Below are 13,093 nucleotides of genomic sequence, written 5' to 3'. Positions count from 1 at the left end.
CAGAGATGTCACACACCTCTGGGGCAAGTGGGACTTGAACTTCAGTGTCCTAGCTCAGAGGTAGGGACACTACTACCAGATACCACCCTTTAACAGCTACACATTTTGATCAAGATTTGGTTGCCTGTCCTAACATCTCATTATGTGTTTTGATGTCTTGGTTTGATAATGCTCCTGTGAAGTACCTTGCTGCATTAAGGAGACTATGTAATGCAACCTATTGTTGTGCAGAGTTTAATTCAATTTCCCCATTGAATACTGCACACCCAGTCGATTAGATTGTGAATCATGTAATAATGTGAGTTGACTTGGGGTTGTTATTAATATTGCTTCCAAATCACAAGGCAATAGAGTCATAGAGCCAAATGGCATGGAAGTAGACCCTTTGGTCTAATCAGTCCATGCCGACTACGTCCCTAAACTAAACTAGTCTTCTTGAGAAGTGGTGGTGAGCTGCCTTCTTGAACTGCTGCAGTCCATAGATTTAAGGGGGGAAGGATTTAAAAGGCATATGAGGGGGAATTTTTTAACATTGATGGTGGTACATGTATGAAATGAGCTGCCAGAGGAAGTGGTGGAGGCCGGTAAAATTACAATGTATAAAAGGCATCTGGATGGATATATGAATAGGAGGGGTTTAAGTGCCAAATTAATTTAGGATAATTGGTCAGCACGAACGAGTTGGACCAAAGAGTCTGTTTCCATGCTGTACAATCCTTTGACTCTATGTGGACTGGCTGTGTTGTAATTCCATGTAAAATATAAACATAGATAGAGATTGTGAAAGGAAAGGTGACCAAGGTCCATTCAGTTTACCCCCTACTGCAATGGGAGTCATATCATAAAACGATAGTTGGTTATTTTCTCATCACAGTGACCAATTATTTTACAAAACGATTTCACAAACGTTGTTCCTTGGTCTGTGTTTCAGTTTCTGTACATTTATATGCATTTCTTGGCAAATTTTAATTTAATTCTTGATCTGTTCTGCAAAATTGCATGCTTGCATATGTGGGGAAGTGGGATGGATGGCTATAGCTTCATGTTTCTCTGTACATTTTTTCCTTTACAAACTGGAGCGATGCTTCTCACCCGTGGTTAGGTCTGAATGTGTAAGGATTCAAGAGATTCGTCTTTACCCAGAGAATGGTGAGAATTTGGAACTCCCTGCTATATGGAGTAATTGGGGTGGTGGAAATACGTTTAAGGTGAAGCTGGATCAACACATGACTCTGGCTAGGATTTCCCCCATCTCGAGTCACAGGGGCAAGCAAGGTAAATACCTACAACTGTTTGCTGTGATTTGTTTCTGCTGAAACTGAAAGCAGAGGATTTAGCTTGAGAGGCACCCTTCTGCACCCTTCTCTCACATCCTGCCCTAGGCAGATCGGAAGGATTTGCAGGTTAGGCATCAACCTGGTTGGTATGTCAACTCCTGGAATTCAACTTGAACCCAGAGCTGCTGGCTCAGAGGTAGGAATGCTATCCACTGATCCATGAGACCTCCAATAGACATATGAGGGAGATAGCAATAGAAGTTTAGCCTCCCACATTACACCATCACTAAACTTGAGTCCATCAAAATTGCTGCAGGGCCAATGGCCCAGTGCTTAAAGACCCACCCTTCTGGAATTCCCTCTCTCTAAAACTCACCTCCTGTCTATCTCACTTCCCTCCTTTAAGGTGCAATGGAAAACCTATTGATTAAACTTCTGTGTATCCCCTCCAACATTTCTTTATGGAAACAGTGTCAAGTTCCTTTGTGGCATTTCTATGAAGCAACTGGGAACAATATAGCACAATAAGAGTGCTAAATAATTGCAATTTTCTGTTGTTGCAAGATACATGAAAACACACACAGAAGATTCAGCTACTTATGATATGAATGTTTATTGAGCATTTTCAAAACACATCTTCATGCAATAATGATGCTGTTGCACTTTACAGCACCTTGTAAACCGTCTCATCATTTGCAATCTGATTCCTTTGAAGAGATACAACGGAACATAATAAGAACATAGTTTGTGAATGCAGATCAAACACATGACAGTGCATTTAACAGAAGCAGAGATCTCCAGTGGGATCTGCACACGATAAACACCTTGTGACAAACTAACAGAAATATCAAATGATGGGCCAGGATAAAAGGAGTTATTAAATATATCCTCAAACAAACACATTCATCCGTGCCGATCTTAACATCTGAATTTTTAAACATGAGCAATTACCAATACGTAACACAAATGTGCAGCTTCTAGAACGTAACACTATAAAGTTGAGAACAACTTGTAACTTTGGGCTATTGTTGAGCTGAATAGAGTATTAGTAGGCTGTAAGATGATTGCAATGATATCCCACTGGACATTGGTGGCAAGATTGGCATGTTGTCGTCCATCCCTAATTGCCCCTTGAGGATATTTAGGTGTCTACCACATTGCTGTGAATCTGGAGTCACGTGTCTGCCAGGAGAGCATATTCCTGCCCTAAATGGCATTAGTCAACAAGGCAGTTTTGTGTAGCAATTGACATTGGTTACTTTGTCAGAATGAGACTAACTTGCCCAATTAAACTCCAGATTTTAAAAAATTGCCTTGTGACACGGAGCCCATGTTTCCAAAGCATTAGCCGAACCCTGGGATTACTAATCCAGTGACACTACCGCTATGCCACCATCATCACAATTCAACAGACAGCACTCAGCACCTTGTTTCATATCATATTAATGACTGCATTGATTTGTAATTAGAAGTTATACTCAAACCTAGTCCCCCAAACAAACCAAGATAATAAAATGTGGGGCTGGATGAACACAGCAGGCCAAGCAGCATCTCAGGAGCACAAAAGCTGACGTTTCGGGCCTAGACCCTTCATCAGAGCTGAGACTGAGAGGTCCAGGAAGGTGAGGGGTGTGCTGGAGATGGCCCAGGTGAACTGAAGGTTGGGGTGGAAGGTGTTGGTGAAGTGGATGAACTGTTCGAGCTCCTCTGGGGAGCAAGAGGCGGCGCCGATACAGTCATCAATGTAACGGAGGAAGAGGTGGGGTTTGGGGCCATTGTAGGTGGGGAAGAGGAACAAACCATTCAGTTATGGTTACATGTGTAATCATTAATATATTAAAACTCTGCTCATCAACTCTATAGATCATTCCAAGCCCAAAACATTGCAAATCAGGATCGCACATCAGAAGTACTTGTCAAACTCTAAAAATAATCTACAATCACATTCTGAGTTGAGAAAAGAACAAGCACAATTCACAGTGCACATTGTTATAAGCATCCTTATTTTGGGGGTAAAATATTCTTCGAGTCCCTGTACGAGTCTATGATATTCAGAGGCACTCCCCGCATCAAGAGCTCTTGAAATGAAAAGCCACCTGAACGATATGAAAGCAGGATTATATTTTCCAAATGGACAAGACCAAATGTGACACAAACTTTATTCAGAATTGTCCACTGAATTACATTGGAATTGCAGCTCAAAAAAAAGCCATTCAACCTAACTGCTGTCTGCTGATATTTATAAGGAACCTCCAGACCCCTTCTTCATTGCACCCATCAGCAAATACTTTTATTGAATACTTTTCTTTCCAATTCTTGAATTTTCAATGGGGCCAGTTACAATTATTTTGTAATCAAACAGCGTTGTAACATTTTATTATTTTAAAACGCCATGCAGATTTATTTATACCAATTAAACTGGCCTCACCACTGTTTCACTGAACAGCAATTGGAATCTGATTGTATATCAACCTCAGAGGACAGAGCTAAGATCTCTGTGCTCTCCATTTGTGGTCAACATTCTTAGATTTGATGGCGGGTCCGATGTATAAGGGGAGATTGATTAGGTTGGGATTGTTTTTGCTAGAGTTCAGACAAATGAGGGGAGATCTCATAGAGACTTATAAAATTCTAACAGGTCTGGACAGAGCAGATGCATGGAGAATGTTCCCGATGGTGGGTGTGTCCAGGACCAGGGATCACAGTCTGAGGATTCGGGGTAGATCATTTAGGACAGAGATGAGGAGACATTTCTTCACCCAAAGAGTGGTGAGCCTGTGGAATTCATTACCACAGGAAGTAGTTGATGCCAAAACATTGAATGTATTCAAGAGTCGATGAGATATAGTACGTGGGGTGAAAGGGCTCAAGGGTTATGGGGAGAAAGCAGGGATTAGGCCGTGGATGATCAGCCATGATCATGAAGAATGAGGGAGCAGGCTAGAAGGGCCGAATGGCCTCCCCTGCTCCTATCTTCTATGTTTCTAGGCACCCATCCAAACAGCCATTTTGTGACCAGAATCTTTAACTGCATCATGACAGTTGATACAGCAACTTACAATGTTAAGGTGATGTTTGATAGAAATGTTCAAAATCATGCAGGCTTCACGTAGAGGTTTTATAAACTATTATTTCATAGGACGCTCAAGTGTCGATGGTGAGGCTGACATTTGCAGCTTATTTCCTAATTCTTACTGAGAAGGTAGTGATGAGCTGTCTCCACAAACTGCTGCAGTCCATCCAACCTGGGTTTCCCCCACAGTGAGAGTGTAAACTGGGTCAAACTGTTTCCAGTGGGAGGAAGGTCTGATAACAAGAAGGATGCAGAATCAAGCTAATTGACAGAAGAACCAGAGGAAGAGGAGGAGGATTTTTTTAAATTCTAAAAGCGTAAGGGTTGTGAATCTGGAACACACATCTAACAGGGAAAAAGAAGCTACTACCAGCAGGGAGTTGGATAAAAGTGAAAACCTACAGGGTTTTTAAAAAATTGCTTTCTCGAAGTTCGATAATCTGAATGTTCCGCACTATCAATCCAGGATTTTATACAAATCTTGACCGATCATTGTGACTACAGGTTTATGAAGAAGTCTCACCCTAAGCAAGGTTTAAAACAGCATTTACAAATAAGGAAAGACCATCCCAATAAACATGCAGAATAATATTTCTTTTGCTTTCCCATCTCTTTGAAGGAGTTTGAACAAAGTACACAAAAAAATCACCTTACGTCAAGGACAGTAAAACAGCTGAAGCCAGCTCCTGCTGTTTGTATGTGGTTTCCATGATGTAGTATGTAAATAGTTAAACTAAAAATGCTAATGATCAATATTAGTTACAATTAAATGTTAAAAGAATGATGCAGATGATGATATTACCGTTTCACCTTGCTCCATCATCAGACACTTCATTATCTGTCACTGTGAATGACTGGCCATACTCAGTCACGTAAAACCAATTTTCCTCTCAAGTGCACAGGTGCAGTTACCACTTATGCTACTGCTAAGTGCCAACTTGACTGGGCTACAAGTAGAGATGTGTGTCCCTGTGAGGGGCTCTTGGCTGGCACACACTTGATGTGACTATTCGGGTTGCAGGTGGGCATTGTCACAGGAGCCAATAAACTTTAAAACTGGACGGTCAAGTCACCATTCTGAATGTTGGCATCTTGCACAAGTAATGTATGATCTGTCATAGCAGCTCATTTTTAACAATGCTGCAATTGTTAACAAGGTCGACCTGGAGATGACAGGTGCAGGCACCGTCTTCACAAAATAAACATTTGACAATTTACTTTGGAATTTTCCCTTTGTAACAGCATTTTATTTCAAGGAAATAAACACTTGGAACCCCCAGCTCACCTTAACTCCCAAATGGGACCAGATCAATAGTTCTTTCAGAGAACTAGCATGGGTACAATGGGCCAAATGGTCTTGAGTTGTCTTCTATGATTCTATGAAATAATGAAAACCAAAAAAATTTGGCAAATCACTCCTCACAGAGGGGGCTCCTACCTGAATGGTCACATTGCAAAATCAATTTTCCTTTTCCTAATGTGACTGCTATCTTGGTCACAATAAAAAGGGAACATTATTTTCAGAGCCTATACAACTTTTATATTTGACGATGGAAATTAGAGTCAACACTGTTCTGTATCGATGAGTTTAAGATCAGAAAGAGGACATTCAGCCCCTCAAACCTGTTTGAGTATTCAATTAAAACATAGCTAATCTGCATCTTAACTCCATCCAACTCTACTTTTGGCCCCACATTACCAAACCAAAGGCTATATCTCAGGTTTTAATTGTCAGATTTCTGAGGAGAGAGCCACAGTTGCACAGATGTGAGGAAATGCTTCTTGAAAGCAACCCAGCTCGAATTTTAAGTTCTGTTCCTTTCTTTTTGACTCCTGTCCTGTGCTCTCCTCATCCACCCACCAGTTTATATCAAACTATCATGAAACTGCAACTAAATCATGAGCCCACACATCCTGTCCTCATCATTTAACCCTATAAACTGGCCTATCATTTGATTCTTCCTGTGGTATGGGGCCTGGACAGAAATTTGTTTTTTAACCCTTTCAAGGAATGTGGGCATTGCTGGAAAATCCAATATTTACTGCCCACCCCTAATTTGCCCCTAAACTGAGTGTCCTGCCGGACCATTTCAGAGGGTAGTTAGGAGTCAACCACATTGCTGTGGGTCTGGAGTCACATGTAGGCCAGACTGGGTAAGGGTGGCAGCTTCCTTCCTGAGGGGCATTAGTGAACCAGGTGGGTTTTCCCGACAATGGATGACGGTTTCACAGTCACCATCACTGAGACTAGTTTTCCATTCGGGATGTTATGAATTGAATTTAAATCCCAATACGGTGGGATTCGAACCCATGTCTTCATACCAGTATCCTGGTGTTACTGGTCCAGTGACATTGCCCCGAGACTGCAAATTACTTGAGATGGGGTCTAATCAGAGACTTACGAGTGAGGCATAGCTTCCACCCCTATGTACACCTGCTCTCTTGAGATGAAGGCTTCTAAATTTATCATAGAACGCCTACAGTGTGGAAACAGGCCCTTCGGCCCAACAGGTCCACGCTGACTCTTGCAGCATCCCACCCAGACCCATTCCCCTATAAGGGATAGCAGGAACTGCCGATGCTGGACAATCCGAGATAACTAGGTGTAGAGCTGGATGAACACAGCAGGCCAAGCAGCATCTTAGGAGCACAAAAGCTGACGTTTCGGACCTAGACCCTTTGTGCTCCTGAGATGCTGCTTGGCCTGCTGTGTTCATCCAGCTCTACACCTTGTTATCTCACATCCTCCCATTACCCATCTAAGCTACACATCCCTCAACGCTATGGGTAACTTAGCAAGGCCAATCCACCTAGCCTGCACACCTTTGGACTGTGGGAGGAAACCCACGCAGACACAGGGAGAATGTGCAAACTCCACACAGACGGTCGCCTGAGCGTGGAATTGAACCTGGGTCCCTGGCGCTGTGAGATAGCAGTGCAAACCACTGTGTCACCGCGCCGTAAAATTATCGCTAGTACCCCTTCACTGTGTTTCAGCAATATTTGCTTAGACTTAACATATCACGCTTGTGATGGACTTTACCCTGATTAGAGAAATGAAGTTGGAATATTTGCGCTCAGTTTCATAGCAGGGCAGCAATCTCCACAGTTTAGTTTTGGTACCTGAGTAAACTTGTGCTTTTGAAAGTATTATCAATGACAGTGACGGTGGGTTTTTGGAAATCCCCAACAAACTACACCCAGCTCTGTGCAAATAGGAGGAAAATTGGGCTAAGTATGGTAATGAGGTCATTCATAAGCTTCATATGCTCTGGTCCATATGAAAGCTTACCTGGATGAACATATATAAATCACAAATCCTTACTGCGCAACTATAAGGAGAAAAGAGACAGGCAGTGAGACTTCTGTAGCATTGATAAGTCAGAACACACAACTGTGCAGGCATGATACTGCAGTTCTACTGTTAAACAGAGTAGCATGGATAATATTGGGCAATTGATGACACTTAAATAAAAACGGAAGCAGCAGGGAGAAAAGTCAACTGTGCAGGAGAGGTATGAACTCAGGCATTTAGTTAAGGGCTAAGCAGGGATGCTGGGTTAAAGCATGCAGCTGTAATTGAGGGTAGCACAGATAAGTTTAATTTGACAGCCAGCAGTTATCAGTAAAGTCTAAATCTCTGAAAAGTTACTGTCAGGGGGTGCATATCGCAAAGAAGGGCTGGAATTATCTTTAACGTTCAACTTTCTGCAATGAAAGCTCCTTGAAGATTAACTTCAGCCCACCAAGAGAAGGTGCACTGTGGCCATTTGTCCCTGAGAAAGAGCTGTCCTCCATAACGGACCCTTATGCAAAGGACTGGGTTCAGAGATTTGTAATGCAATAATGGAATAACTCTACTTGCAGTCCCAGAGGGAATAGACTTTGTGGAGCTACAGCCCTATCGTCATTCCTAATGTAGGTCACAGACTGACAGGAAAATAGGAGTTGGGTGAATTGAAAAGGTTGGCTCCTAATTCCAAATATAAGTTCCCTTTAACAGTGGTGCAGTATTAGGAGAGCCGTTTCATAAAGGCATACACAATAAGAACATAAAGTCCACCTGCTCCAGCTAACCTGTCCCCTACAGTTGTGAAACCTTGTAGACCACGACAGTGTACACTCATTAAACTGGCCCATGTAGGAGACAAAAAAAGGTCAAAATCTGGGCTAATCTGTGATGTAAAGTCCTCCCTGGGCTTTCCCTGACATTGAAAACCAATCCAGGAAATAATTGTAATCCTGATTAGTATTAAAAATGCCCCCCACCCCCTCCTGTAATCAGAGATCATTTCCCAGCCAGAAGGAACTTAGTGATTAAATTTTCACCACAGGAGATAGCTAGTGAAGGTAAGAGCCCTTGGGATGCGAGGAAATTTGGCAAACTGGATCCAGAATTGACTGAGTGGCAGGAAGCAGAGAGTAATTGTAGGAGAGATGATGGGAACTGCAGATGCTGGAGAATCCAAGATAACAAAGTGTGAGGCTGGATGAACACAGCAGGCCAAGCAGCATCTCAGGAGCACAAAAGCTGACGTTTCGGGCCCAGACCCTTCATCAGAGACATCAGCCTTCCTGCTCCTGAGACGCTGCTGGGCCTGCTGTGTTCATCCAGCCTCACACTTTGTTATCTCAGTAATGGTAGGAGGTTGTTTTTGTGACCAGATGCCGGTGCCGAATGGGACTCCACAGGGATCAGTGTTATGGCCATTGCAGTTTGTGGTTTACAGGAACAATTTAGACTTGAATGGAGGAAGGTTGATCAGTAAGTTTGTAAATGGTATGAAAATTGGTGGGGTGGCAAATATTGAGCCTGAGATTACAGGAGGATATAGACTGGCTGGTCAGATGTGCTGAGCAATGGCAAATGGAAATCAATCCAGGTTAGAGTGAGGTGATGCACTTGGGCAGAACAAACAAGACAAAGGAATAGGCGATGACTGGCAGAACCCTGAAAAGTACTGAGGATTGGGAGACCTTGGTGACCATGTCCACTGGTGTCTTGATGTAGCGGGGCAAGTAGATGAAGTAGTTAAGAAGGCATTTAGGATACTTGCCTTTATTAGTCAATGCATGGTGTTTAAGAGCAGGGTCTGTAGACATCTGTGACTCTATGAGAATGACTATTCTCTGTAGAGAGAATCAATTCCAAACAAATTGTCTCGATCTAGCCTGGTATAGTTCATATTGTGACCCACATGTCATCCCAATCTATTTAACTGGAACAGAACAGCTAACTCAAAAAAGAAGTTCTTGTCTTTATCATCTTATAAACTTTTGCAATACTGGGATTCTTTGCTTTAATCCTTCACAGATCAGATAGTATCTTAAAACATGCACAGTTTGAAACTGATTATATAAATATGAATTAAACCTCTTTGCCTAGACTGAGTTGGTGTGGTTACATAGAAACAAGGAGCAGGAGTAGGCTATTCGACCCTTTGAGCCTCTTCTGCCATTCAATCTGATCATTGCTGATTTTCTGTCTCAATGCCATCTTCCTGCATTCTCCCTATACCCTTGGTGCGTTTAATTTCTGAAAAGAAAACATTCATTTCTTTCATGAAGCAACTTGGCCTCCAGAATCGTCTGTGTTGGCGTTCTGATTATTTTAACCAATCCTGGCCTGGGAACCATTAATCCTGAATTCATGACCAGCAGATCTACTGTTGACACCAATGTCCAAATGAGTAGCACGGTCAAGTTCCAACATTAGTGCGATCTAATAACAGGCTGCACTGTGAGAGGACAGCATACACAAAATTAGACAGCGTTCTTCAGTTCTGTTACTTTTCCAGAGGGTTTAACACAGACACGCACACGGTGGTTAGAATTCACTAGCGAGTCATATATTTGGAAGCACAATGAGTGTTAGACTGGAAACCAGGAGGACAGTCGAATGCACCTCACTTGTCATTCAGTTTTTCCACAATTTTATGTATCTCATTGCATGCCAACCAACTCAATGTCATACTCATTTCTGAGCAAGTGTTGTCCTGCATGCTCTCTGATTGCATGCGGTACAGTGTCACCGATGCAGCTGTCCAATAATATGTTGCAGGATCCATGCGATAACCGACCAAGAGTCCATCACATTCATAACGCATTACAACCTCCGGCTTATTGTTTCCAAAAAACCCACACACATTGAGGGATGCACTTCAGAACGCAATGCTCCACCAGAACAGTCTACAGATTTATTGCAATTAAATAATGCAGTTCAAAACCTCTCTTCAAAAATATTCCTGTTTGTGCCTTTACCTTATCCAGAGAGATGTTGGCAGCTTTTAAAGGACCAGGTAGAGAAGGGCTCTATCTAATGGGCTAGTATTATAGGACATTGGATCAAAATTAAGAGCTCATTAGAAAGTCAAGTACATGACATTCCAGGACAGAAGACTCTTGAACTAGCCTCCCTTTGAAATGTGACATTTCTAGGGATGAAGGCTCCAAAATTCCCTCTCCCCTGTTAATAACCTAGCATAGATCATTCTATCATGAGGGCATGAAAGTCTCAAGTGACATTCAGTTCCTTCAACTTGTCAAATGATTCTTTATGCTGTTAATAACTAAACCACTAGTTTCACTAGGCTTTGTGAAATCCTGACACAATACAAGTTGTAGATCAGGTCTTTCTGTGAGACAAAACAGACATGTTTATTCTTTAAGGAGACGTGAACATGACTCTCATCTGTTACCCTTGAGCTGAGAGGCTTGCTCAGCCATTTGAGAGAACATTGGAGACTCAACCACATTGTGGTGGGTCTGGAGTCACGCATAGCCAGAACAGGTAAGGATGACAGATTTCCTTCCCTGAACAACATTAGTCAACCAGATGGGGCTTTCTATGACAATCAGTGGTAGTTTTCTAAGACTAGCTTTCAATTCTAGGTTTTATTCATTGAATTGTGGGAAGATTTGAACCCATCACCTCAGAGGACGATCTTGGCTGTTGTCACAGGAATACACCATCCCCCCTTATTGAGTTCCTATGTGCCTGAAGGAGTTATGACATGAGAGGGAGATGTCTTATCTTGATGAAGCCACTAAAAGACATCCGAATGAAAATAATGGACTGAGTAGCGCAGAATTGGGAGAGGACTCGAGAAGAGTTCTCTCATTCAGTCTTTACTGAGCTCCCTGAGATCAGTGCTCCCCACAGAAAAGCTGCAGGTTACTGTCACCTATTTAATGCCCACCATTTTCCTGATATCATTCAGTTATAAATTGTAGCCTCTTGTGATTTCACACCATGAAAGAGAAAAAGGCAGTTGAAATAGTTCAATATTCTTTTGAAAGAGTGAGTGCTGCAGGCAATAGCCAAACTCACGTCCAGATGACCTTACCTTTGACCTCCATCTTACATTCCACCTCATCCTCACCAAGGGCATTAACAGCTCTACAACTATACACCCCACCATCAAATGGACTGGGTTTGCGGATCTCCAGAGTACATACTCCCTGGTTGGAGAACATTCGATATCGAGGGTCATTCTCAATTATTATCTTGTTCTTCATCCAACATATTTTAGGCTGATTGGGGAAACAGAAAGAATGATGTGTCAGTCACATTTTCAAAGACCTGCCTGTTATTCCACAGGCTCACCTCGGGAGACAGGGCCAATGCAAACGGCCAGTCAGACCGTGAGCCACTTATTGATTGGTCAGAAAGAAAAGACGAACTTGGCTTTTGTATCGTGCCTTTGACAAGCTCCAAAGACCCTCAAGCTCTTCACAGCCAATTAAGTGCAGTCAGCGGTCCCATGTAGGAAATATGGCAGTCACATTGTGCATAGGAAGCTCTAACAAACAGTATTGTGTTAATGGCCTGGATGGGGCTTGGATGTTGAGCTCAGTGGCTAAGAACATAAAAACTTGGAGCAGGAGTAGGCCATCGGGCCCTTCAAGCCTGCTCTGCCATTCAATAAGATCATGGCTGATCTTTCCATGGTCTCAATTCCACTTACCCAACCTCTCACCATAATCCTTACGTTCAAAAAATTATCTAGCTTAGCTTTGAAACAGATAATGAGGAAGCGTCAACCACTTCACTGGGCAGGGAATTCCACAGATTCACAACTCTTTGGGTGAAGAATTTCCTCCGTAATTTAGCCCTATATCTGCTCCCCCTAATTTTTGAGGCTGTGCCCTCTAGCTCAGTTTCATCTGCCAGTGGAAACAGCCTCCCTGTTGCTGTCCTATCTATTCCCTTCATAATTTTATATGTTTTTATAAGATCCCCTCTCATTGTTCTAAATTCCAATGAATATAATCCCAGTCCACTCAGTCGCGCCCAATACACCAACCCTTTCAACTCTGGAATCAACCTCTTAAATCTCCTCTGCACCCCCTCCAGTGCCAGTACATCCTTTCTCAAGTAAGGAGACCAAAACTGCACACAGTACCCCAGGTGTGGCCTCACCAGCACCATATACATCTATAGCATAACCTCCCTGCTTTTAAACCCAAGCTCTCTAGCATGAAGAATAAAATTCCATTTGCTGTCTTAATTACCTGCTGCACCTGCAAACCAACCTCTTGTGATTCATGCACAAGGACACCCAGGTCCCTCTGCACAGCACCATGCTGCAATATTTTACTGTTCAAATAATGATCCATTTTACTGTTATTCCTCCCAAAATGGATGACTTCACATGTATCAACATGTACCCCATCTGCCAGACCTTTGTCCAAAGAAACAGTGCACTGCATTCAACTGCTAACTGCTGACCACAGAGCTTTG

General features: G+C 42.6%; 1 protein-coding gene across 6 annotated transcripts in view; it reads right to left on the bottom strand.

Moving 5' to 3' along the window:
• Window positions 1-1,865: 1,865 nt before the first annotated feature.
• mybpc1 (myosin binding protein C1) overlaps window positions 1,866-13,093 on the bottom strand; it is a 145,042-nt gene continuing 133,814 nt past the window's right edge. For 5 of the 6 annotated variants that reach the window (XM_048549404.2, XM_059652575.1, XM_048549405.2 and 2 more), the window contains 2 exons: window positions 11,697-11,883; window positions 1,866-3,373 (listed from right to left, as the gene is read on the bottom strand). In XM_048549404.2, the coding sequence (XP_048405361.1) occupies window positions 3,279-3,373; window positions 11,697-11,883 (282 nt within the window). In that variant the 3' untranslated portion in view covers window positions 1,866-3,278. Of the gene's footprint in view, window positions 3,374-7,642; window positions 7,683-11,696; window positions 11,884-13,093 lie in introns of all 6 variants that reach the window. The other variant, XM_048549406.2, reaches the window with a different exon arrangement.

Source organism: Stegostoma tigrinum, chromosome 18 (assembly GCF_030684315.1).
Source record: "Stegostoma tigrinum isolate sSteTig4 chromosome 18, sSteTig4.hap1, whole genome shotgun sequence".
Taxonomy (NCBI): domain Eukaryota; kingdom Metazoa; phylum Chordata; class Chondrichthyes; order Orectolobiformes; family Stegostomatidae; genus Stegostoma; species Stegostoma tigrinum.
Note: the sequence above shows the minus strand (reverse complement) of the source record. Positions and strands in the feature narration are given on the sequence as shown.